This window comes from Macaca mulatta, chromosome 16, assembly GCF_049350105.2.
Source record: "Macaca mulatta isolate MMU2019108-1 chromosome 16, T2T-MMU8v2.0, whole genome shotgun sequence".
NCBI lineage: Eukaryota > Metazoa > Chordata > Mammalia > Primates > Cercopithecidae > Macaca > Macaca mulatta.
This window is the reverse complement of record NC_133421.1, coordinates 85856328-85882445: the sequence shown is the minus strand read 5'-3', so window position 1 is coordinate 85882445 and position 26118 is coordinate 85856328. Positions and strand designations below refer to the sequence as shown.

The 26118-nt window shown below is 54.9% G+C and overlaps 3 protein-coding genes across 17 annotated transcripts in view; 2 read left to right on the top strand and 1 right to left on the bottom strand.

Annotated features, from left to right (window-relative positions):
- The window catches only part of RNF157 (ring finger protein 157), a 102471-nt gene extending 89952 nt beyond the window's left edge, over nucleotides 1-12519 (top strand). For 8 of the 15 annotated variants that reach the window (XM_077972894.1, XM_077972892.1, XM_077972893.1 and 5 more), the window contains 4 exons: nucleotides 794-842; nucleotides 2665-2775; nucleotides 9401-10065; nucleotides 10569-12519. In XM_077972894.1, the coding sequence (XP_077829020.1) occupies nucleotides 794-842; nucleotides 2665-2775; nucleotides 9401-9519 (279 nt within the window). In that variant the 3' untranslated portion in view covers nucleotides 9520-10065; nucleotides 10569-12519. Of the gene's footprint in view, nucleotides 1-793; nucleotides 843-2664; nucleotides 4199-7448; nucleotides 7490-9400; nucleotides 10066-10568 lie in introns of those variants that run through there. The other 7 variants (XM_077972891.1, XM_077972899.1, XM_077972904.1 and 4 more) reach the window with 2 other exon arrangements.
- Nucleotides 1-26118, bottom strand: part of UBALD2 (UBA like domain containing 2) — a 258780-nt gene that overhangs the window by 121177 nt on the left and 111485 nt on the right. The window lies entirely within an intron of this gene.
- FOXJ1 (forkhead box J1) lies at nucleotides 13715-18574 on the top strand. Its single transcript, XM_001104114.5, has 3 exons — nucleotides 13715-13857; nucleotides 14411-15077; nucleotides 16820-18574. The coding sequence occupies exons 2-3, from the start codon at nucleotides 14580-14582 to the stop codon at nucleotides 17585-17587; spliced, it is 1266 nt and encodes a 421-aa protein (XP_001104114.1). The 5' UTR covers nucleotides 13715-13857; nucleotides 14411-14579; the 3' UTR covers nucleotides 17588-18574.

Sequence of the window (26118 nt, the reverse complement as noted above, 5' to 3'; positions counted from 1 at the left end):
GGTGCTCATTGGTGCTGGGGCACATACAGACCTATACAGATCTGTGTGGCGAGGTTTCTGCCTACCCCCACCCACTGCACCTAGGAGCCCAGTCTAGCAGGCAGACAGGACCACAGTTCAGTGTGAGACAGCCCATGGTGTGCTGTGGAATGCCGGCTCACAGGGAGAGGTCTAGAACTCTTCTTGAGCCAGCTACTCTCAATGGAGGATCTGGATGGGGTTTGTGATCTTAAGGAATTTCTCAAAGTCTTATGATCTCACAGTTTGCTCTTTCATTTAGTAACTTTTACTTCTACCTTAGAGAAACGGTATCAGTTTGCCGGGCGTGGTGGCACATGCCTGTAATCCCAGCTACTAGGGAGGCTGAGGCAGGAGAATCACTTGCACCTGGGAGGTGGAGGTTGTGGTGAGCCGAGATCATGCCATTGCACTCTAGCCTGGGCAACAAGAGCGAAACTCTGTCTCAAAACACACACACACACACACACACACACACACACACACACATGAGAAACAGTATCAGCTAAACTATTAACAAGGGTGTTCCTGACAGACCATTCTGAGCATACATGGGTAATGTGGCTCGGATCTAATCCCTATAGGCAGACGGTGCCTCACCAAGCAAAATCTGCCTCTACTCAGCCTCTCAGGCATATTAAACACAGATGGAAGTATATGCTGTTAACGTAGGCCCTGGAGTTAGATACCATTAGGATGATTAGTTCTGTCTTCAGCCAATCAGTTTACTCATTTTGCTGCTTTATAGACTCACAGGACCTTCCTTCTGTCCTAGGGAAATGATGTTATGGAGGAAGAGGATGGATCACCCACGCAGGAAGATGGTAAAAGATCTGGTCCTTTGCTTCCTTTAGTTATATTTCTTTCCTGGGTCTTCTTTAAGGGGTAAAGAAAAGGGTACCGGTATGACTTGGTGGCACTGCTCAGTTGTGTGGGACTGTTAAGGGAAAGGTCGTCGTCTTAGTGGTACATCAAAGCAAGCAGGGCATTGATGACCTCTATAACCTCCTCAGCTCTTTCTGGGTCTCAGAGCCATGGATGTCAGGTGCGAGTGCTGCAGGAGATACATACAGGTCCATATTTACCTCAAGTAGATTCGGAAGCTCTCTAAGCAGTTCCCATCATCAGCCTCCCTGCTGCAGGTTTTCAGTGGAGCCCCATAGAGCTCTTCTGGCAGTCTCAGTGTTGAACAGCAGTAGCCATTTCTTCCACTGTGGGGAGGAGGAGGACTATTTGGCAGCTGGTCAGGTCTTGCTTTAGTTAGGAAAATGGTCGACATTACTGTAAAAGAGGACTCTCAGGAGCCAGCAGACATATTAAAGGCGTGGTCAAGGAAACAGGTCCAAGTTTCTTCAGGAGCTCAGCTTAGGCAAGTATTTTAAAGGCTATTGTAATGATCTTCCTTTACCATAATTCAGGCCTCAGTTATATCTTCAGTTGGAAGAATGTTGTTTCCAGGAAGGCTAGAAGAGAAGGAATGGCCCACAGAGCAAGGACATAGGAGGAAGAAGGTGGGCAGGAAAGTCTCCCCCAAGCAGCGAACACCACGTGTTCCAGGAGCCAGACTCTTCCTCCTGCTGCTCTGAGGCACCTCCCTTAGGGGCGCCTCCAGAGCACACATATGCCCGGCCTGGATGCAGAAGCGCCAGCAGATGTCATCCTATTGCTTCTGCTTTAGTGCTGGCCATCGCTTGGGAAGTGTTGGAGGTGCGCATGTGGACATGACAGGTCCCGCCTGGCCAAGGAGCTTGAAGGAGAAGGTGGCCACCAAGGCTGCCTCCGTCAGCTCTTGCACCCCAGCCCAAGGGGGTTTGGAGTGTCACCAACTCAGTTGATGACTTCAGTGCTTGAGGCTCTAGCGTTACCCCTTGTGATTATTTCTCCCATAGAATATTTGCTTCTAAGAAGTACAGTGTGGCCAGGTGCTTTCACCTGACATTCCCTAGCCCGTGGAATAGATTTGTTTTATTCTCTCTGTTTTCACTGAGAAAAAAAGAGGGGAGCTTGATTTTAAAAAAAGACACCTTTTAAAACTTTTCCCTTCCTTTCTTACATGTCCGTAGATTTCTGGTTAGCCACTTAAAACACACTGAAAATAACAACTGAGGTCTCGTAAGAAAGGAAATCATAATTTTGTGAATGTAGTCATTCTGATTTGATATGCAAAATTATGGACCCTAAGACCTTTAGTTGTTGTTTCATGTACTTATTTTGCAGAGCCATGTGGTCATAAACACACCCAGCTCGCACCCAAGGCAGACGCAGGCATGAGCAGGATGACCTCCCCACTGGCCCTCCCTAGCTTCTGCCGGCTGGTTGCAGCCTCACCAGCCTGGCCTCTGCCCAGCTCTGCTCGCTCTAGTGTTCTCTGTTGAGCCTGTGTCCCACAGCCCTCCTCAGTGATCTGACTTGTTAGGGAACAGCAGACGGAAAGGGCTCTAGGGAAACAGCAGGATAGCGTGAGAATACAGACATGCCACACAATGTGATTCCTTTCTTGTCCACTCTTTACCCACTAAATTATTGTCTTTTTTAACACATTATTTGATTTTTTTTGGTCTCCATCCTTAAGATTTTTATTTTAAGGACAGCAATGCAGAGAAAAACATAGCCAGCACCTCTCTAACTGCATTAACTCCATTACAGGCCAGAGGACATGCGCATTTCTAGGTATGGAGTGTGACAATAACAATGACTTTGACATCGCAAGCGTGAAAGCACTGGACAATAAGCTGTGCTCTGAGGTCTGCTTACCTGGTGAGTGGCAGTCTGCTGAACATGAACTTGGTGGGGGACGATCCCTGTGCTCTTACCCCTGCTCTCACCCTGGTACACCCATCTCCTGCCCTGCAGTTCCTGCCAAGAAGGCCTGGGGTGTGCTAGTGCTGGAGACCAGTTGCTGAAAGGAAGTAAGAAGGCCTGGGAGAGTCCTTGAGCTTTTTGCAATGAGCCAGCCTTGCTCTGAGTGAGAATATTAGGATAGGAAGAAAGAAGCAAAACTTATGATTTGGCCTAACCACTCTCCACCCCACATCACGGCCTTGCAGGTGCCATGTCAGGTGGCCTGGTCTTGTTTTCATCAACAGGAAGTTTGAGCAGACAGACACCACCTCTCTACGAAGGTCTTGGAAGGATTGCCTGAACCCCTTAAAAGTGAAGCCGTAGCTCCTCAGAAGAAAAGTGTTTCAGCTAGGATCGGAGAGGGATGTGAAAGTCAGCATTTTAGAGGCTAGGGCATGGCTCTGTGATCCATGAGCTTTGGGTTACCAGTTGCATTGTACATACTACTGGATTTGGATCCCAGCGGAGAGGTCAAGTTAGGGCTCCTTTATGCTCCCTGGAGCTGTAACTTCACAGGTGATCAGGTTGTCACTGTGCCCCTTATTCCTCCTTATGATGCTAAACTGAATCTAGCTAATGTCTTACACAGGATCAGGTTAATCACACGTTGAGCACCGAGCGCCTTTTTAGTTAATGTGCCCATTCAAGGGCTCTAAAAACTGCTTTTCTAAAATCCACATCTTGCCCAAGTGGACTCAGTCAGATGTCCCCTCCGGGTTTCACGACAGAGATTGTCCTTCACACCGTGTTATTTGAATCCTCTTAAACATTCCCCGAACGAAGACTCACTTCAGCTTCAGAACAGCCACATCACGGGTCCAGTGCTTTACTCGCTCAGCGACGTGGCTGGAGGCGTTGGAGCCACACGACCTCTGTGGTTGCCACTCTCCATCAGCCTGTGCAAGACACAGTCCAAGCACGCTCTGGCCCCACACAAGCTTGTGGCAGGGGAAGCTGGAATTCCCTAGAGACACTTTCTCCAGCCCTTCAAAGGGCTTTCTTGAGTCATTTTCTATTTAGTTTGTTCTAAAGGCACTGCCCAGGCCTCTTCATCTTCAGTGAGACCAAAAGAGGCAGTATCGGTTCCCCTGCTTCTCCTGCACAGGCCCAGGGAAGACCCGCTTCCTGCCTGAGCGTGGAGGAGGGAGCGCCGACCACGGGGCCAGACTCCTGCCAGTTAGGCCTGGACTGGAGCCGCTGGGGCCCAGGGGCTGCTTCACTCCCTGCCTTCCCACTCCTGGCCTGGCTTCCATCTGTCCATTTGTGTTCCACATCATTTTGGCAAATGTAAATCTGTCTGTCTGGTTTGTTTATTTTCTAAACTCATGTATGTTCTCTAGACTTGGTATGAAAGTTCCTGTTCACTCCGTGCCAGTACTGTCCTCCCTGCCAATGCTTTGCCCCATCCAAGCTTGCTGGGCACGCACACACCTGGGAGGCGCTCGCTTGGGGTTGTGAGCAAGGCTCCCATTCCTGATTGGCAAGGGCCTGTATTCAGGGTACTAAGATCTTCTGAGAAAAAAATATTTGTGAGACTGTATTTCTGTTTTACAAAAATGGGAATGCTTCTGTGGCAAGGGCTGTGGAAAGGATTTGGTTTTAATTGGCATCCTCCGTCAAGATGGTGTCTCTGCCTTAACCGTGCCCTGTGTCTGAGGCAGCTCTACCCTGGTCTACCCCTTACTTGGCTTTAGGAGATACATTTAGGTTCTTGCCTCCCTCAAGGGGCTCCCTTACCCACCCCTATTTTTTTGGCAGAGGGAGCTGCTGGGAGTTGTTTTAGCCAATAGTGCTAGTGGAAACTGAGCTTATTCCTCCTCTTCCTGACTCCCCCCAGCTGACCTGCTTGTTGATAGTTACTCCATGGGATCACAGGAGAGTGAGGACTGGGAGGAAGAGAGAAGCCCTGGGGTTCCTTAGGGTGACTTGTGGAGCCAGCTATTTAGAGATTATGATGTGCTCACACTTTGTGCCAGACATGAAATCACATGCCTATGATGGCTCTTGGGAGAGGGCCTCAGGTATAGGCACTGTAAATGTCCCATTATATCCTCACCAGAGGCCTCAAGATGGGGGCCTGTATTCAATATACTAAGATTTTCCAAGAAAAAAAATGTGTGAGACTATATTAATTTCTGTTCAATAAAAATGGGAATGCTTCTGTGGCAAGGACAGTGGAAAGGATTTGAGTTTTTTTGTTTTTGTTTTTTATTTTTATTGAGACAGAGTCTCGCTCTGTCACCCAGCCTGGAGTGCAGTGGCACGATCTCGGCTCACTGCAACCTCCGCCTCCTAGGTTCAAGTGATTCACCTGCCTCAGCCTCCTGAGTAGCTGGGACTACAGGCGCCTGCCACCATGCCCAGCTAATTTTTGTATTTTTAGTAGAGATGGGGTTTCACCATGTTGGTCAGGGTGGTCTCAAACTCCTGACCTCAGGCGATCCGCCCACCTTGGCCTCCCAAAGTGCTGAGATTACAGGTGTGAGCCACTGTGCCTGGCCATGATTTGTTTTTAATTGGCATCCTCGGTCAGTAGCTGGGTGAAAGTGATGTCTCAAAACCTCTGGTTCCCTTTTTACTTGAGAGGGAAAAGCACATCTCTCTAGGCAAAATGTGTCTCTGGTTCCACTGGTAGCAGATTTGCTGGAGAACTCTCTGGAAGTGTCTGCTAGGTTACAGACAGGAATATCCACTTTGGTAGGTCTCATGGAGTAAATAAACCTCTTCACACTCAGCTATAAGTTCAGTTTTCTATCTTAGGGCTGAGATACCACTGGCTGTCTTAGCTCATCACTGTTCCTGCAGCCAGCTCTCTCCCCATCAGGACAGCTGCACATGCGCCTGGTCTCTGCTTGAGTCTGTTTCCCTCTTCAAGCGGGTGCCACTCCCTTCACAGAGGGCCAGTGGGAAATGGAACCCAGGGTGCCTCCCATGCTCTCCCTGTGCCCTGCGCCATGCTCACAGGCTCTGCCAGGAGACCTGGCTGGTGGCAAGAACTGAGAACCTTGTTGGTTCCTATCCTCACCACTCTGGTCACACTGGTGAGGGGCTTAGAGGCACTTTTGTCATTCCAGCCCCGCTCCCCCTAAGAAACTTCTGGGTTTTCCTGAGCCCCAAGACCAAGGGTGGATTTTGGGGCGTGGTGTGTTCTGAGATTGCTTCTGAAAGGAATAAAGGAAGGAGATCTCAGTTGACGGGTGTGGCAGGTGGTAGTAAGACTAGAATTGTGAGACCATGCTAAGCAGATGTGGCTCCAAGGAGTTTGGTGGACTGTTACACAGGTGGCAGGATAGTCATCATGGCAAGTGACAGTTCTATGAAGGCCCTGGGGTAGTCAGTGATGGAAAAAGGCAAAGATAGGCCGGGCGCAGTGGCTCACGCCTGTAATCCCAGCACTTTGAGAGGCCGAGGCGAGTGATCACTTGGGCCCAGGAGCTGGAGACCAGCCTGGGCAATGCAGTGAAACCCCATCTCTACAGAAAATACAAAAATTAGCCAGGTCCCAGCTACTCAAGAGGCTGAGGCGGGAGGATCGACTGAGCCTGGGAACCGGAGGTTGCAGTGAGTCAAGATCACACCACTGCACTCCAGCCTGGGAGGCTGAGATGGAGTGAGACTCCATCTTGAGGAAAAAAAAAACAAAAAACAAAAAACAAAGGCAAAGATAATTTGGGTCTTTTTAGTGGGAATACAAATATAATTTTTAAATGACTGCATTCCACTGGAATGAGCATATCCAGTGAAATCTAAAAAGGTTTGTGGAGACCTGAAATTGAATTATCTCCTCTTTTTGAGAGGCCTCAAAACCCAAGACTAAGATGCTACTTGCACTTTATGGGCACTAAGGAAAAATTCAAACTAAGTTCCTCCTTCCCCTGGAGAGCAACCCTACAAAGACAGTTGAACTATTACAGTCCTTACATTTAACAAGAGGCAGGAAAGGGGCTTGTGAAATTTTCCTAAATGTACTCCCAAAATCTACCTCTAGAGGTCTCTTTATACTCCCATTTTTGATATCCCAAAAAATGAGACGTGAATGGAAAGCACTGTTACCCATATCCCTCTAAGGATTTTAAATCTCTACGCTCCATTTTTTGGCTGGAGGGGCCTCCAGGCCAGACAAAATGGCGGCACCTGCTCTGGAAGGCCCCTCGGCACCTACACTGACTTTCCGCAGCCAGGCTCACCGTGGGAACGAGGCTAAGGAGAGAGCAGCAGCAGGGCCTTGCCGTGGGCCCCTCAGGGTCCTTGCCAGGGGAAGGGCCCCCCCACTTGCTGCCGAATCTCCCTCACCACAGAGCTTACCAAGAGGCCAGGAGAGCAGACTTCAGATCTGATTCTTGAGTCTTCCACAAGTAACCGATGTTCTGCCCTGGCTAAGACTTCTATAGAATAGAAGGGTGGAGTTTGTAGCGAGGACTCCTGTGAATTCAGAGTCAGGACGGCTCTCTGGGCAGCCTCTCAGGCCCAGCGTTCCGTGGCTTGCTGGTGGTGGCGGTGGTGGTGGTGGTGCTGCTGTTTTTATTTGTGCATGCATGTGTGTCTTCTCTCTTGTTTACCATTTGCTTTTGGTCTTTCCTACTGAACAGCCGCAGCTCCGGAGTCCTGCCCCATAAACATTGAGGAATAGGTATGAGATCTACCAAATTATATGAATGAACAAACAGCTCATTTTATTTTGGGTTCCTCACTTTAAAGGCAATATTAATATTGCCTTACATTCATCCTGCCACACTTAGACACATAGTGCCACCATTAGAGGTGAAAAAAACAGCTTGACTCATGTCCCAGGCTCCAGTACCCACCCCCAGGGAGTAAAGATCCCAAATTCAGTTTGGATGTGAGAGAGATCCAAGACACTCCTGTTCTCACCGTTGCCCTGGGGTCAAGCACCAGAGACTGTTACTAGAGTCTGAGGTGGATCAGCACACCCAGGCATTGATGGAAGTAAGCCATTTATACCTGCTGACTCCACGTGCCATTAAAGAGTTTCATGTCCTGGACTGGCCTGAGGCTGACCCTGGACACTTGTGAGTGGCCTCTCTCAACCTCACGGCCACACTCTACAGTTGGTCGGCCTCGTCCACTGAACAGGTCCTCCTGTGGGTCAGGTGTTGTGCCGGGCTCTGGACTGCAACAGTGAAGAAGTCACAGCTCCTGCCCAGGAGGAGCTTCGTCCCATGGAGGAGCTCCGGGACCTAGCGTTTTCCACCATGTGAGGCATGCGTGGAGCAGTAGTTCAGGCTGCAGGGAGCACTTAGGAGCACACTGTGCCTTACCCTGCCAGAGGTGCCTTGTGAGGGGAGGGCACTGGGAGACATGCTTGGGAGGCCCACAGGGTCCGGAGGACAACATGCCTTCCCTACCCCAGGGAGCCAGGGGGCCCTGAGAGTGGAGGCAGCCAAGGCCCAAGGAGGGGGAGCGAGCGGTCTAGCCTCACCGGAGGGAGGGCACTGGAGGGAGTGAGCTCATCTGTGGGCGGGAGATGAAGAGGACTCTCAGGGGAGAGGCGAGATGGCCTGGAAGAGCCTGAGCACAGGCTGTTCTAGGAGTCACTCACCAACACTCGCATTCTCTCGTCTAGTCCTCACAGCAGGTCTGTGAGGTCAGTACTCATCTCCCATCTGATGGATGAGAAAACCAAGGCCCACAGTAAATTGATGTGCCCCGGATCACACCATTGTAAACTGGGAGTGGAGCCCAGGTTAGTGTGACTACAGATGGAGTCACAACACCGCTAGGAAGTGAGCCCACAGGAGGTTGTGGAGGATTGGATCCAGAACACGAAAGAGAAGCACCAAGAATGGGTTTCCAGATGGGCACTGGCGCTCCTCACGTGGGGACAACAGCAGATTTGGGGAGAGGATGCGTTCAGTGGTGGTATCTGTGGGACCCTGAGGCTCTCAGGCTGGTGTCTGCTGGGCTGATGGCACCAGCTAGTAGCAAACCTCAACAGCTGCGTAGGTGCAGGAGGAGAGGAAAACGGCAGGTGATGGGGGCTGGAGCCTCACACTGTCCTCCCTCCGGGCAGCCTTCTATCCCAGAAACCCTGCTGGGTGGCCAGTCCTTTCCTGCCCCCCGGGGCCCCCACAGAAAACATTAACACTTCGGGCCAGAACGAACAGTCTTCTCACTTCCCCCCACCTCTTCCTGCCCCGATGAAAATAGCTCAGCGAGGCCCAATTTCCTTTTCCTGTCTATCGTAACATATAGGCAAACTTTAAAACCAAGTGATTAAAATACGAAAGTGGATCCCAGGGTAAGTTCACAAAACAAGGAACATCTTTCGTGTCCCTCCCTGTCTGGGAGCCACAGTGGCAGTGACTGTACCTAGCCCAGGGGGCAGGAGCAGCCTCTGCACCTGTCAGCACCTGCTTCTCTCCGTTCTCACGCACGAGTGCTGTGGCTCGCACCCTCATCGGAGTCTCAGGTGACACGCATCCTGTTCCTTCCGTGCTGACTCCTGGGCTGCCCTGCTAGAGACACCATCTGGATCTGGCCAAAGGTCTGGCTCCTGTAATGTTCATTTTCTGTTCCCCAGGTGCCTGGCAGGCTGATGACAATGCCGTCAGTCGGAATGCCCAGCGCCGGCGCTTGTCATCCAGCAGCCTGGAGGACTCTGAGACGAGGCCCTGTGTGTGGGGCCCCTTGGCTGTCTGAGCCCCAGCCTCTGCACTTGGGCTCCTCTCCTGCCCCTGCATTCCATCCATCCTCACTCAGCTGCTGCCTCCTGGGCATCCTCAGCAAGATGCTGGAGACTTTTCACCCTCCTGTGACAGCTGTTACAACCTGTAACCACAATCCTTCACCTCTCAGAGGGAACTGGAGCTCTCCTTTCTCCCCGTGACCTAAAGCCACTCAATGAACTGCAGCTCACGAGACCCTTTGCAGGGACTCTGGAATGCCCCCACGGTATCTTGATGTTCAGGTGGAGCTGGGGTCCATGGGCTAATTTCTTAACACATCTTTTTTCTCCTTAGGGGGTAGAACAAGAAGGCTTAGAGTTTTGGCAGCCTTTGTTACAAACATCCCTCTGGCATTTCCTGGTCTCTGGCACATCATAACCAATTGGAAACCTGCAGTTTGGGGTAGGGCTGGAGGATGGCTCCGGTGAAAAGGGAGAGCAATACTGCACGGATATGGCATTTCCCTTCACAAGCACTAGGAGCACCTTTCTCAAGGACAAGAAATGGTAGCAACCAAAAGGTTGGTTGAAAGAAAAAATCCTTCCTTCTGGTAGCAGAGCCAGTCTCCTGGGCCTCACGTGCCTGTCTGCTTAAGAAGAAGCCCTTGAATCTGAGAATCCCCCGTTCCCTTAAGGAGCATTTCTCCTGATCAGGTGCATTCAGGGAGGCCTGGGACTCCATCCTAAGGTGACATTTCAAGAAACGTGTTGACCACCTCTGTGTGCCAAGCACTGGGTGAGGAGTGGTCATATATTTCATCTTCACTCACCCGGGAGGTGGCATTCTTGTCCCTGTTGCCCCCATCTCTACCCCCTTTTGTTAATGGTTGAGAGAAATGTGAACCAGTGATTCTTAGTTTGGTGCCCAGGTCCCCAAAGGAAGTGGTGGAGAGCCTTGAACTAAGTTCAGGCAGCAGCATGTGACCAGCAGCAGTGCGCTGGGAGCAGAGGTTGGAATCAGGGCTCAGGGCCTTCACCTCAAGGGCTCTCCCCATCCTCCATGTGTTCCTTCCTTGCCTTCCAGAGCTACTGAGCCTAATCACTGAAGAGGGAGACGGAGCCAGTCACATGCTGACTGGCAGTTCAGAAATAGTGTTCTGTTCATGTGCACTCCTCACCCCAGTCCAGTGTGAGGTCACAAATACAAGAGCTAAAACAGCACAGCTGGACTGTGAGGTGGTGGCTGCTCTGCCTTCCTCAGCGTGCGTGTCATCAGTGGATTCCCTGTGGCTCTTCCATGTGTTGTCTACTGGCCTTTGGAAAAGGTGGTGGTTTAGTAGGGCATGAGATTATTTGGAAAGCAAAGCTAGAAACAACTATTATTTGTGAGATTGAGATGTGGGAGAGCCTTATAGGCTATGCCCATTGTGGTGGACTTGTCTTAGGGTTTGGAATTGTTGCCCTAAAAGAGCTTTTTGGCAAGGCTTGGTGGTTCATGCCTGTAATCCCAGCACTTTGGGAGGCCAAGGCGGGCGGATCACCTAAGGTCAGGAGTTTGAGACCAGCCTGAACAACGTGGAGAGACCCCTTCTCTACTAAAAATACAAAATTAGCCAGGCGTGGTGGCACATGCCTCGTAATCCCAAATACTTGGGAGGCTGAGGCAGGAGAATCGTTTGAACTCAGGAGGCGGAGGTTGCGGTGAGCCGAGATCGCGCCACTACACTCCAGCCTGGGTAACAAGATCAAAAAGATCGAAACTGTCTTTAAAAAAAAAAAAATGTCAAGGTGTTTCCAAGGCAGATAGCCTCAAAAAGAGCCTGGCGCCCAGGGGGTCCTTTGCTCCTGTGTGGCTGCAGAGGCCAGGAGTGCAGTGACAGTCTCACTGCCTAGTGATTGTGGCTTACATCCTGCCCTGATAGAGTGGAGCGCGTCCTCCACCCTCTCTGAAATACTGCAGTAGACTTTACCATTTCAGGCCCCACCTAATGTCCTTTCCTTCCCCCTACATTCTTCCCGCCCCTTTCATAGTTGAGATGCATAAGCTGAGCAATAACCCCACTTCCTGATTTCCCTGAAATATGAGCCCAGAAGCAGCAGGTGACAGGGAGCTTCCCTTACCCTGGGGTGGTGGCACACAGACCACCTCCTGTCCTGTCCCCTGCAGGTAGTATTCACAGTGTGGTGTTACCTGGGAGGAGGGAGGAAGGAGCTGAGATGAAGGAGATTGAGGTAAACAGTAACCGCAGTGGCCAGGACCCCCTTCCTGGAGGATCCGTGTCCTTCCTCAGCAGGTGCTCAGTCCTCTCCTAGGGAGAAGCACAGAAAGATTCCTCAAGGCCTCAGCCCCATGTCCAAGGCATACCTAGGTTAGAAATGTCCTTTACTTGTTTCTCAGTAACTATTTCTCCTCTTCCTCTGTCCCCCTGCCTTCTCTTGGCTGTCATTTAGCTCTGTGGCCCACAGAAATACTTCATCCAAGGAGTTGGTCCTCAGTCAGCCTGATGAGGACAGGTCAGTGGCCAACTCTTTTGCCCCAGTCCTTCATCTGGAGACAGTCACATAGTCACGTCAACAGTTTACCCAAAGAGAAGAGGTGGACCTGGCTTCTCCCACAGGGCACAGCGTAACTATGGAGACCCAGGGCTCCTTCCTGCTGCACTAGGCCTGTACTCTCTTTAGTAGTGTGTTCCTCACAGAGCCCTTTTTTCCTTCTGCCCAGTTCCATCCCACCAGAGTTTCTACCCCCGCTGAGGCATCTCCTAGGCATAGACCCCCCACACTCTAAGCCGTCTCACCTGGAGAGTTAGGATCCTGCCCACCTGGAGTTGGCACGCTGGTCACTCACTTTGCTTTGGTCTGCACACCTGGTGTGTGCATGTGTATACTGCTTGTGCCATCTGTGTACCCCTCTCCCTGGAGTACACTTGTGGCACACTACAGTGGGGACATCAAGAATGCAATATTTATGGATTGCTGCATGATTCTTAAAAATGAATAAAACTGTTTACAAGGGAAGGAGAGCTAACTGCAAAGTGAGCTTATCTGTGAAAGTTTGTCTTTCTCCAGCACTCTTTAATATTTTTACTCAAGAGGATCTGGAGTTGGAGGAGTGGGAGAGGCAAGGGCTAGGGAAAGGCACGTTGGCGGGGGAGTGATGGGCCATTGCGGGGCTTTCTTCATGGCCTGAGCACCAGGCTTCCCGACCCCAGCTCTCCAGCTCCTGGGCAGAGGCTAGGTAAGCAACCCAGCCCCCACCACTGCCTCTGCAGCCGCCTTAAACCGGAGAACGTCCAACCCTGCAGCTCCTCAATAATTAAAGAGCAGGAAAGCTGGTGACAGGAGGGAGGCCAGGGGAAGGGAGGAGGAAGGGCCACAGTCCCCAGAGTCCCTGTACTCTTAATCCCTGTCACTTAAAGGTTGGTGAAATTAATTGGGCAAATGACCCCGCTAGGAGAATTTGACAAGTCCGTGACTGCAGAGTTTTACCCACGGGCTCTGCTTCATCAGCTCTCTCCAAAAGGAGTGAGTGCGCTTCTGCGGAAGCCTCTGGAATGTCAGCTTCCTGGAACCTCGACGATACGGGTGGGGAAAGAGCTGCTTACTGGGACACACTGGATTACCCTGCCTCCTGGGTGTGTCTGCCGCCTCTGTGGATGTAAGCGGCAGGTGGCATCGGAAAATCAGACCTGCCTGGGGCACCAGAGAAAGACCCTAAGAGTCAGGGGAGAGGGAAAGGCTGCGGAAACTTGAGAAAGCGCCACTCGTAGCGGAGAGGAAAGAAAATCTCAAGGATACGGTTCCCGAGCCTGAGTCCGCTCCCAGCCTTAGCCCCCCAACCGCAGGCTCCGTCCCAGGAGCAGTCGACGCCTCAGAGCGACCGGGACAGAAAGGGGGTGGGGGCGAGAGTCGTAGTTCCCCAGGACGAACGGATCCATAGCGGTTCCCGGTGCCGCGGGCCGCGCGCTTTTCCGACCCCAGCGCGGGGCCCTCGGGCGGGAATGAGCCGAGCCGGGACGTAGCGGCGGGTAGGGGGTTGGGTGGCGCGGGAGAGGGCGGCAGAAGGAGGGAGTTCGAAGAGAGTTGCCGCCAGAGAGAGTGGCAAGTGCCCGCGGTCTCCTTGGAGACGTACTGACCAATAGCAGCGGCGGAAGCTGTTTATGGGGGCGGAGCGTCGCCATGGCAGCGGGAGAAGCCTTTGGAGCGGCTACTTAATGCCGGTCCCGGGGCCGCGGTAGCTCAGAGAAGCGCCGTCGGGCGGGGGGGCGGCAAGAGTCGCTGGCAGGGCCCCCGAGCTGGGGGCAGAGAGCCGCAGGGGGTGGGAGGAACTTCTTCCAGAACCTTCCTCTGGCCCCAGCTGCGCTCTGAGCCAGGTAAGGGACGGGGCAGGGGGACTGCAGGACAGGGGGAGGGTGGGCGACGGTACCAGCCCGCTCTCATTCGTCCTTGACGGAAGTGGTGGGACCAGGGACTGACATCGGAGAAGTCTGGGGGAGACTCGCCTCCTGCCCCGCATAACTGTTCCGTCCTCTTCCTTCCCGATGATCCCCTATCATAATATTCCTTTTCAAGGATCAAAGGACCTGCTCCGCCCCCGCCCCGTCGTACTGCCCTCCCAGACTTCTCGCCCCATTTCCATTTGTTGCGGGGAGGAAGGGGGTCCTGATTTCCTGCTCTTCGAGAGAAAAGGATAGCCTCGGATGCCCCTACCCTCTTCCTTTATTTGGCTAATAAAACCTCAAAGAGGAAAGGAAGAGGGAGGCGGATCTGGTGGGGTGGGACCCCAGGGCCTTGCTTCTGTTTCCCAGACCTCGGCATTAAAAGATCCTCCCCAGCTGCGGGGATGATGTTAGAAGAGGCGTCCCCGTACACACACTGTCCCCTCGGGGGTGGGGTAGTGCTCAGTTCCCGCCGTGGTCCTCGCAGGCACCACATACTTATTCGGAGGAGGCGCCCCCGGGGTCGCGAGATGGAAGCGCGCGTCCGGGAGGCCGTGTAACCGGAGCTGCGGGACTCAGCGGGCAAGAGAGCGCGGCGGGCCACCCCCGGCTCAGCCCGTGGATGCTGACCGCCCCCTCGGAGAGTCCCCGCAGACATGGCGGAGAGCTGGCTGCGCCTCTCGGGAGCTGGGCCGGCGGAGGAGGCCGGGCCGGAGGGCGGCCTGGAGGAGCCCGACGCCCTGGATGACAGCCTGACCAGCCTGCAGTGGCTGCAGGAATTCTCCATTCTCAACGCCAAGGCCCCCGCCCTGCCCCCGGGGGGCACCGACACCCACGGCTACCACCAGGTGCCAGGTTCGGCGGCGCCCGGGTCCCCCCTGGCGGCCGACCCCGCCTGCCTGGGGCAGCCACACACGCCGGGCAAGCCCACGTCGTCGTGCACGTCGCGGAGCGCGCCCCCGGGGCTGCAGGCCCCGCCCCCCGACGACGTGGACTACGCCACCAACCCTCACGTGAAGCCTCCCTACTCGTATGCCACGCTCATCTGCATGGCCATGCAGGCCAGCAAGGCCACCAAGATCACCCTGTCGGCCATCTACAAGTGGATCACGGACAACTTCTGCTACTTCCGCCACGCAGATCCCACCTGGCAGGTAGAGTAGGCACGGGTGGCGGCGGCTCCCTCCCCATTCCCTCCTCGCTCCCCACACCGCACTGGATTCATATCCCAGATCTTCAGGCCAAGTAGGCTCGGTGCGGCCAGAAGGGAGCACTGCAAAGGAGCCCAGTTCTTGCAACTGCCCCTCCTTTGACTTCCAGAGAGAGAGAGAAGGGAGAATGTCTAGAGGTGGAGGGCATTAGGGGTGCAGAGGCTGAGATTCAAGGGGCAAGCACCTGCCATTCATCCAGCAGGCCCAGGCCAAAGACCACGGCTAGACTCTGCGTGGACAGAGTCTCCTTGGGGAGAGCGATGAACTGAAGGCACAAGTCCTGGAATTCCTAGACACTGCCCTGCCCCGGGATGGTTTGTCGGGCGGGGAGTCAGAAACGGAAACTGGAACGTGGCCTGCCTGCCAGGCTCTACGTCCTGCCCTTTTGCAGTTGGCTTGGGGAGGGTGAAATGGAAGGGGTGCTGTAGCATGTGTCCCAGTGGACGGTGAACGGAGTAAGGGGCCTTCCTAAAGCTGCTGTCCCAGCCCCCCACCTCAACCTCTGCTCAGTTTCCTGCCTCCAACCCCCGCTCTCAGCCAACCTCCCTGGGGGGACAATTACCTGAGCCAGGTGCCTTCCACAGGGGCTCTGCCTACCACACTGGCATCATGTTCCACGTCTCCAGAACCAGGCACTGAGCAGCCAAGGGGCCCAGGCCACCATGTAAACATCCCAGCCTTGCTGCGGGGCACTATCCACCCATCTGCCCTGCCGTGCCAGCTCAGGACCCCTGTCCCCCAGCAATCTTTGGACACGATTAAGCACCTAAGAATAGACAAGGCAGGAGGATGGTGGATTTGAGGCTGGGTAGACAGTGCCCTAAGAGTCTTTAGCCATCACCATCAAGGGCTAGCTGGAGGCAGAGCCCCTCCAAGGACATCCAGACTCTTCCCTGAAGCACCCAAAGCAGGCAGGCCACAGGACCACAGTCCCAAGCCATTTCCAATGCCCCTGACCCTAGAGCAGTGTCATTTGTAGCTGCACCGAAAAAGCAGAGACCCTCAGCCCCACCCTACCCTAAGCCTGTGCAGCTTGGCTTTGGGAAACAGGCCCAAGGAATGAGTGCTATGCTCTTAGCTCTTGGCTGGGTAATAATCAACTGAGCCTGGAGTGGGGGGAGGGGGCCGTGGGGGGTGAAGGCCCAGGCCAGCAGCCGGCTCAACAAACAAGAAAAGTCATCAGATCCCCCACTCCTCATCCCTGCTCACTCGCTCACTCGCTCTCTCTCTCCCCCACCTCTCCATCCTCGGCTGCCCAGCCCCCTCCCTGGACCCACTCACTCACACAGAGGGCCAGCCAGGCCCAGGCAAAGGGAGATGGTGGTCCAGGCCCTGGGGGAGCCAAGGGCTTTGGCCAGAGGCTGTGAGCGGCAGGGTGAGGGAGGGAGGGTAGGCGACGGGGGTGGCACCGAGAGCCACCCTGCAGCTCAGAGCTCGGATGACTGAGCAGGCAGATATCCCGGCAACAGGGAACAAAAGCCCCCGACAGCACTCCGGGCTTCCAGTGCCCTGTGGCTGGTGTCCCAGAGCCGCAGCCGCCTGGGCAGAGCAGCGTGTCTGTCCCCACCTCCTCTCCCCTGCCAGAGAAAAGATGGGGGGCGTGCAGGAGCACCAGGTGCCACTTCGTCTCCCCATCCCCACTGACCCAGCGGTTCCTCTCTCTCTCACTCTCTCCCTGCACCCAGAATTCAATCCGCCACAATCTGTCTCTGAACAAGTGCTTCATCAAAGTGCCTCGGGAGAAGGACGAACCAGGCAAGGGCGGCTTCTGGCGCATCGACCCCCAGTACGCGGAGCGGCTGCTGAGCGGGGCTTTCAAGAAGCGGCGGCTGCCCCCTGTCCACATCCACCCAGCCTTTGCCCGCCAGGCTGCGCAGGAGCCCAGCGCTGTCCCCCGGGCCGGGCTGCTGACGGTGAACACCGAGGCCCAGCAGCTACTGCGGGAGTTCGAGGAGGCCACCGGGGAGGCAGGCTGGGGTGCAGGCGAGGGCAGGCTGGGGCATAAGCGCAAACAGCCGCTGCCCAAGCGGGTAGCCAAGGTCCCGCGGCCCCCCAGCACCCTGCTGCCCACCCCGGAGGAGCAGGGTGAGCTGGAACCCCTCAAAGGCAACTTTGACTGGGAGGCCATCTTCGACACCGGCACTCTGGGCGGGGAGCTGGGTGCGCTGGAGGCCCTGGAGCTGAGCCCACCTCTGAGCCCCGCCTCACACGTGGACGTGGACCTCACCATCCACGGTCGCCACATCGACTGCCCCGCCACCTGGGGGCCTTCGGTGGAGCAGGCTGCCGACAGCCTGGACTTCGACGAGACCTTCCTGGCCACATCCTTCCTGCAGCACCCCTGGGACGAGAGCGGCAGTGGCTGCCTGCCCCCGGAGCCCCTCTTTGAGGCCGGGGACGCCACCCTGGCCTCCGACCTGCAGGACTGGGCCAGCGTGGGGGCCTTCTTGTAAGAGGCCAGGCCCTGCCCCACCTCTGGACAGTGCCCAAGTCAGGGCCTAGAACTATCCCCCAACACAGGTCCACAGACACCCCACCACCCAGGCAGGGGCTGGGCCAGGGCTCCAAGGCTGGCCCCACAAGGCCACATGGCCACCAGCCCCAGCTGCCATCAGATTCAAGCCCAGGAGGCTGAGAACGAGGGCCCAGGACCAGAATCGCTGCCTCCTCTCCCCAGCCCCCCTTGTACACACAGTGTTTCATTGCTCCGCGTCTTCCCAGCCCCAGAAACCAGCTAAAGGGCCCTTCGCCGTGAGAGCCTAGGCCTGGAGGGGCCCGGGTCAGGCTGGGGAGGAACAGAACCGGGCCCTCCCAGAGCACCTCCGCTTCCCCCCTGCTTCCCCAGGTCTCTATCCAGAGAGAATCCCTCGGTACCACAAATGCTAATTAGATGACAGCAAATTAACCCCCTGGAGGCTTCTCCCGGCAGAGCCTCCCTGGGGCCGGGGACAGGCAGTGGATGGGGCAGAGCTGAGCAGAATATGGACTGGGGGAGGGGGCAGAGAGAGGAGATCAAAATGAGGTGGGGGCACAGGGTTGGGCAAGGAGATCCTCTGTAAGGCCTCTGGGATCTTTGCCTGGCCCCTAATCTTTAAGCCCAACTTGAAGCTGAGAGCAGCAGGAAGTTCGGATTTGGCGGTTTGGGGGCCGGGGCATCCAAGCTGTAGAGGGCAGGACAGACAGACTAATGTAGTGAGTGTAGCTGTAGCTGAGGCTTAACTGGGAGGGCCACTGAGCTTGCTGGAACTACTGGGACCAAGAAGGGGTAACCCCATGCCCCTGCCTGCATTCCTCGGGGACGTGGGGCATGCCTTGCTCCACCTGGATCCCCTGGGCTGCGTCCCACATCCACCCTCCTGCCCCTTGGGGCAATTTAACCTTTTTCATGGAAGTTATTTACAATGAAAAGTTTTTAAAAATAAAATTTTTAAAAATCTAAATATGGCTCCTCTCCAAACTTTCTTTGGGAACAGGTGAGGGCTCAGTGTTTGGGAGGGGCAGCGCCTCTCTTTGCTGGAGTGAGGGATGACTGAGAGGAAGATGCGGGGGCACTTAGGGCCTGCAAAGAACACTGACGAACTCCCCATGACCTCAGCATCCCCAGGGAGGAAGGGACTGAGAGGTGGCTCTCGGATGTCCCCTGGAGCCTAGGCCTCGGTGGCTCCATCCGTGCAATGGGGAGACTGAGGCCCACAGCCCTGGGGGATCAGGAGACAAAGGGAGGAGGAGTGGCCCCCGCCCCCAGACCCGGGGAACTCAAAGGCTAAGTGTGTCCTGGGCTCGGCCCCTGCTGTCCCCCGCTGCGAGGGCTTGCCCGGGCCGGCCTGCCCCAGTCGGCCATCCCCGGCCTGGGCTGGTCTCCAGCACCTCCCTCACTTGGTCCTCTCCTGGAGGGACCCAGCCCCAGGGCCCTCACTTCCCACACAACCTGGCCCAACACAGGTTTGGGGAGGAGGAAGGCCACCAGGGAAAGGAGTGAGCTCAGACCCGCCCCTCTCACCTACAGTGGCAGGATCCAGACTACCAGAGTTCTGATGGGGAAACTGAGGCACGGGAAATTTGTGTCTGGGTGACAGCCAGCACCTTTCAATCCCCTTCCCCTTGCTTTACCTGGGAGCCACCTCCCAACTCAGTCCTCGCCACATATACACCCTCACGGGTGCACGACACCTCCAGAGAGCCACTTCCTTGCACACGAGCTCGCACACGGGCGCACACACACAGGGGCACAAACAGGCAATGTCCCAAGCATTCCTGTCCAGCCTCCACGGACCCCTTTCTCCCAAAGCCCCTTTCTTTCTCCATCCTCGAGGTTGGCTCTAGGCCAACCTGGCATTCCCCTGCTAACTGGCTGCTTTCACTTGCTAATTATTCTAAATACTGCAGGAGGGCACGCAGCCTGCAGGGTCCAGGAAGGCAGGCTGAGGGCTGCCTCAATTCTCTTCACCCCGCAAGCGACTCCCCCTCCTTCTCCCCACTGTCCACCCGCTTCCTCTTCATGGACCTCAGCATTGGGGAACAAGGTGGGCTCCAGCCTTTTCCCCACAGGATCAGCCTCCCGCTTTGGACTGAGAGGCGGGGCGTGTAGCTGTGTGCCCCAGGCCTGTGCTGGGGGGAAGAGGGGCAATGTCTGGGGCAAGCAGGACCTCCTACTGGGGGAGCACCAGGCCTGAGAAGCAGATCAAGGTTTGCCCCAGCTTGACAGTCACCTGGAGGCTCCTGAAAAATCCCACTGCCATTCTCCTGCCTCAGCCTCCCGAGTAGCTGGGACTACAGGCGCCCGCCACCACGCCCGGCTAATTTTTTGGATTTTTAGTAAAGATGGGGTTTCACCATGTTAGCCAGGATGGTCTTGATCTCCTGACTTCGTGATCTGCCCGCCTCAGCCTCCCAAAGTGCTGGGATTACAGGCGTGAGTCACCGCACCCAGCCTCTCCAGATAATTTTTAAAATCAGCCAGGCATGGAGGTGTGCATCTGTGGTCCCAGCTACTCTCTACACAGGAGGCTGAGGCAGGAGAATTGCCTGAGCTGAGCCCACGAGGTCAAGGCTTCAGTGAGCTGTGATTGCACAATTGCATTCCTGCATGGGTGGCAGAGTAACACCATGTCTCAAAAAAAAAAAAAAAAAAAAATCAGGAAATTAACATTGGCCTGATAATCTCATCTAATCCACAGACCCCATTCAAACTCTGCAGATTGCCCCATCACGCTCCTCCCTGTGCCAGCATCCCAATCCGAGATCACTGTTCATTCACTGTCCTATCTCTTTGGAGCTGTGTGGCTTTGAGCTCATAACTCAAGTTCCCTGGGCAGGTTCCTCATCTCTTTTCATTCTAACCTGCAACCTCCACTTTTGGGGTAACCAGCCCCTGCTGCATGTGACAGCCCCCGCCTGAACCACCTCTTTTTGTTTTGCTTTGTTTTGAGACAGAGTCTTGCTTTGTCACTCAGGCTGGAGTGCAGTGGCACAAACTCAGCTTACTGCAACCTCTACCTCCCAGGTTCAAGCGATTCTCCTGCCTCAGCCTTCTGAGTAGCTGGGATAACAGGCATGCACCACCATGCCTGGATAATTTTGTATTTTTAGTAGAGACGGGGTTTCACCATGTTGGCCAGGCTGGATCCTCAAGTGATCCGCCCGCCTCGGGCTCCCAAAGTGCTGGGATTTCAGGAGCGAGCCATCGCGCCCATCCCCACCTCACTTTAAGTGTTGGGGGAAGCCCATTCCCAAAGCACAGAGCCACCCTTCTGTCCCAGAATTTCCTGCCTCTTCCCCATTCTGTCTTCCCACTGTAACCCCCCGCTAGGAATGTGATGGAGAGGGTGGGGAGGGCCAGGATGTGGGAGGAAAGGCCAGGAGCTCAGACCTTGCACGGCTCCCCTTCCCTCCCCAGGGCACATCCTGTTCCATAGGACAGGCCACCCGGGGCCCAGTGACTCTCAGGTCTGGAAGGTCCCCAGGGATCCCCCTCAACTCCGCACTTTATGCTCCGCTGGGACGAACTCTTCAGGCCCCCTGCAGAGCTGAGCTCCATCTGGGGCAGGAGTCAGGAATGGCTCTCCACCTCCTCCCCTGCCCCAGGACCCAGACTTGCTGGAAGAGGGTGAGCTGGAGGGCAGGAAGGAAGGCGGGGCGGTGGAGGGTCAGGTGCACCTCCCTCCTGGGCTGAAGTCCAAAGGTAAATAGGTGTAGGTGTGCTCCCGGCAGGGGGCAGTGGGCTGGTCCCTTGGGGCAGGCCTGGGCCTGTCGGGGGTGGGGACGTGGGGAGGGGCCGCCAAGCCAGCCTTGTTAACAATGGGGTGGGGGAGGAGCCTGGGTCCTGCTGACACTTTCTTGTTTGATGAGAAGGAAAACACAGGTGACAGGACAGCGGGCGGGGGGGGGTGCACCTTGAGCAGGGGAGGGGGCTTTGTGAGCCCCCCCATCCAAAGCCTCACTGACTGGTGTGAGCTGAGGAGCAAGTGAAGCGCAGGAGGCCCTCAGGGGCTGCCTTCTTCCCGGGGCACCTGTGTCTGCTCCACTCTGTGGCTCCCAGGTGGGCAGGTCAGAGCTACCGGGCGTGCTGGGGCTTGAACCTTCCCTGTCTGCGTCAGAAGTTGGCAGGGGCCAACTGGAAGGACATTGTCCCTCAGAAGCCAGCCAGCCTGAACTGCAGGGCAAGGAGAGGTGGGGGTACCATAACGGAGGGGGCTGTCAGGGCTGAGGGTCTCCCTACTGGCCCCTGATAGCCTTCCAGCACAGTCCTGAACTGACTCCCACCAGCCCCTCACCTGCCCTTGGGCCGCACCACCTTGTTCTGAGGACAGAGAGGTCTGAGCCCCAGGACCCGCGCTCCCAGGAAAGCAGGAGTTCCAGGAATTGGAGAGGTGTGCACACCTCCACGAAGCCCACCCCACCCACAGCCCCCAGAGCCCTTTGAAGTCAGAGCCGCAGCGGGATTGAGGTGGGCAGCCCTCCCAATGCTGCTGTTTGCCCAGGGAATTAAGCTGAGGCGGGGCAGCTGCCCACAGCTCTCCCCTTGCCCAGCCAGCCACAGGCTCCCTCTGCAGCCCCGCACCCCCACCAGCTGCCCTGCCTCTCTTCCTGCCTAACCTTGGGCACCAAGCCCTGTCCCCATCCCCACTGAGCAACAGAGTGCCTTCAGTTTCCTTTGAGTGAACTGTGTCCATGAGTTGGGCAGGGGGCAAGGAGGGGCAGGCTGGGATACAGACCCTACCTCCTAAGCCCACAGGTCTGCAGACCCCTGTGGGAAGATGACCTGTCTTGCTCATTCCTACCTTCGAAGCATCACAGCCCCCAACGTGTTAAGTATTTTTTGAATAAGTGAATGAATAAATGTGCTGGCTGGCAGATCAACACAAGATAGAAAAGCAGCCGAGAAGCCAGAGAGTCAACACCCAGGGGTTCTCCAGTCCCTGGGCTGGGAACGCTCCTGAGGCCTCTGGAGGCAGTGGTTTGACCCAAGGGCGCGCAGAGGTAGAAGGCATTCTGGCCCAGGGAGAACTCTGAGGAAAGCTCCAAGGTGCCCGGTTCTGGAATTGAGCGAGGGGACAGACTGTTGACCCTGTGGATTTGGGGGCCTCTCATGTGGAAGTGAGAACAGAGAAAGGGGAGTGGCAAGGACCACCACTAGGAAACCAGGGGACCAGGGAGGAGGAGGCAAAGCCGAGAGGGAGTGGGGAGGACGCCTGGGAACTGTGGCAGGGGGAGCCCCTGCACTCACACACCTGTTCCCCGCCGCCCTGAAGGGAGCACCCACAGTGCTGAGTGCCGCAGGGCAGCCTGAGTGGGGGCAGCGGAAGCCAGCATTGGCCCTGGAGGTCCCGGCAGCCTCCCACGGGGCCATTTCCTTAGTGCAGTTGGTGGGGTGCGGGGAAAGTGAGAGCAGGCAGCAAACTCCAGCTCCAAATGGGGAGAAAGGAAGGAGAGGGTGCAGACAGGGGTGAGGGCAGACTCAAGGAGAACTTAGAGATGGGAGGCCTGAGGGCATTTGAAGGAAAGAAGGGGTACGGGTGCCCCCGAGGGGTTGGCAGTGCTGAGAGAGCTCCTGGTGGGAGCAGGAGGAAGAGGGTCTCAGAGGAGGCAGAAAGGATGAGCGCTGGCCCCTTTCCTGGAGAGGGAAGAGGAAGAGGATGGGCAGGGAGTGGGGCTGCGTCAGGGTGAACAGGAGGGTGTGGGGGGCTCTGGCTAGTGTGCGGAACTACAGGGTATAAGGGGCGGAAGTGCGGAGGAGCAGGTCTGGAGTAACTTGGAAGGGCACTCGGGAGCAAGGGGAGCAGAGAGGAGGGACAGGAGCTCTGAGGGGAGCAGGGGCCCCGGGAGGTCAGGGTGGCTGCCCTGCACCCAGCTCGCAGGGTGAGGCTGGAGGCTGGAGATTCTCAGCTGCAGGAGAGGAAGGCCAGGGTCCCAGGTGCTGCTGAACACTGGTCAGTCACTCACCTGGTGACCTGGTTCCTTACACCTTTGAGCTGAGTCAGGGAGGGGCAACAAAGAAGGAAGGAGACCCGGTCTTGGGGAGCCTTTCTAACCCACCGAGCTGGGAGGCCCACAGCCTTACGCATGGGACTCACAGACTCTGAGGCTAACATGTTTGGGCACTGCAGCTTCAGGGCAGGAATCCTGTTCTCAGAGCTTTGCTCATGAGGTATGGTTCCTTTTCCAAGACGAGTCTCCTAGAACCCTCCTTCATTACCCAGAAGCCTCTCAGGCGCCCCTCAAACATGCTATGGGCACCTCAACTCTCCGTATGCCTGGCCAGATTCCCCTTCTCCCTGTGTGGGCCTTCCTCACGAGGCATTCCCTCACTCAGGACTGGCACCCCCAGCCAGTTGTCTCCCAGCCCACTGCCCTCGCTCCAGTATGTTCTCTACCTGACAGCCACCGGGCCTTTCTTTTTTCTTTTTCTTTTTCTATTCTTTTTTTTTTTTTTTTTTTTTTAGTGGAGTCTTGCTCTGTCACCCAGGCTGGAGTGCAGTGGTGTGATCTCGGCTCACTGCAACCTCCACCTCCTGGGTTCAAACGATTATTTTGCCTCAGTCTTCCGAGTAGCTGGGATTACAGGCATCCACCACCACACCCGGCGAATGTTTTGTATTTTCAGTAGAGATGGGGTTTCACCATGTTGGCCAGGCTGGTCTTGAACTCCTGACCTCAGGTGATCCACCCACCTCGGCCTCCCAAAGTGCTGGGATTACAAGTGTGAGCCACCACACCCTGTCTCTTTTTCTATCTTTTTTTTTTTTTTTCTTTGAAACAGAGTCTCTCACTCTTGTCCAGGCTGGAGTGCAGTGGCACAATCACAGCTCACTGCAGCCTCGACTTCCTGGGTTTAAGTGATCCTCCCAGCTCAGCCTCCCGAGTAGCTGGGACTAGAAGCACATGCCACCACGCCTGGCTGTTTTTAAATTTTTTGTGGAGATGAGTTCTCACCAGGTTGCCCAGGCTGGTCTCAAACTCCTGGGCTCAAGTGATCCTCCTGCCTCAGCCTCTGAAAGTGCTCAGATTACAGGTGTGAGCCAGCCACCTTGCCAGGCTTTTTTTTTTTTTTTTTTTTGAGATGGAGTCTTGTTCTGTCCCCAGGCTGGAGTACAGTGGCTCGATCTCAGCTCACTGCAAGCTCCGCCTCCCGGGTTCACGCCATTCTCCTGCCTCAGCCTCCCGAGTAGCTAGGACTACAGGCGCCCGCCACCACGCCTGGCTAATTTTTTTTTTGTATTTTTAGTAGAGATGGGGTTTCACCATATTAGCCAGGTCTCAATCTCCTGACCTCGTGATCTGCCTGCCTCAGCCTCCCAAAGTGCTGGGATTACAGGCGTGAGCCACCACGCCTGGCCTTTTTTTTCCTTTTTTAAGGAAAAATTTTTACCTCATAACAGTACATGCACCTGGAATAAATATCAATCTTAAAAAGACTTAGTATGTTAAAAAGTTTTTAAAAAAACACAAAAGGTCACTAGCTGTTCCTTCAGGTCCTGCTCCTCTGGTAACCATAACCAACCACTTTCAGTTCTTTCACTGGTTCAGGTAATCCCTGCTGTTCTTTTATTTTGTGTGTGTGTGTGTATATGTGTGTGTGTGACAGAGTCTCACTGTGTCACCCAGACTGGAGTGCAGTGACACGATCTTGGCTCACTGCAACCTCTGCCTCCTGGATTCAAGTGAGTCTCCTGCCTCAGCATCTCGAGTAGCTGGGATTACAGGTGTGCACCACCACACCTGGCTAATTTTTGTATTTTGGGTAGAGATGTGGTTTCGTCATGTTAGTCAGGCTGGTCTTGAACTCTGGACCTTGTGATCCACCTGTCTCAGCCTCCCACAGTCCTGGGGTTACAGGCGTGAGCCACTGCGCCCAGCCTATTTTGTTCTTATTGAGGTAAAATTCATGTACAATTAAATGAGCTGATTTTAAGTGTACTGTTTAAACCATTTTGACTAATATATATCAAAACACAGAAAATTTCCTCATGCCCCTTTCCAGGGGATCCCTACCATCACCCCATCCCTAAGCAACCACTCATTTGATTTCTATTGCCATCAGTCAGTTTTGCCTGTTCTAGACTTTCCTAAGAATGTCACCAGACAGTTTGTACTTTGTGTTCAGCTTCTTTCACTCAGCATGTTATTTTTGGAATTTCACTATGTCGTTGCATGCATCAGTAGTTTGTTCCTCTTCATGGCTGAGTAGTATTTCATCAGCTGATGGTAGCTGTTTGTTTATCCAGTCTCCTCTTGATGGATATCTGGGTTGTTTCCAGTTTTGTTCTATTGTGAATAAAGTTGCTATGAACAGTCTTGTACAAGGCTTTTTGTCATACAGCTTTGTTTAAAAACAATCCCTTTACTTTTCATTTGGATAGGGTTTGGGAAGTGAAGACATATATGTGTATAACGTATCTGCCATGTCCAACAGGACTACCCTGAGTTGATTCTTTTTTTTTTTTTTTTTAAGACAGAGTCTCGCTCTGTCGCCCAGGCTGGAGTG

Bases quoted from the DNA above. Each gene is read 5' to 3' on its own strand.
- FOXJ1 (XM_001104114.5), top strand. From the start codon at position 14,580: ATGGCGGAGAGCTGGCTGCGCCTCTCGGGAGCTGGGCCGGCGGAGGAG. The intron at 15,078-16,819 runs GTAGAGTAGGCA...CCCTGCACCCAG, and splicing joins ACGCAGATCCCACCTGGCAG to AATTCAATCCGCCACAATCT.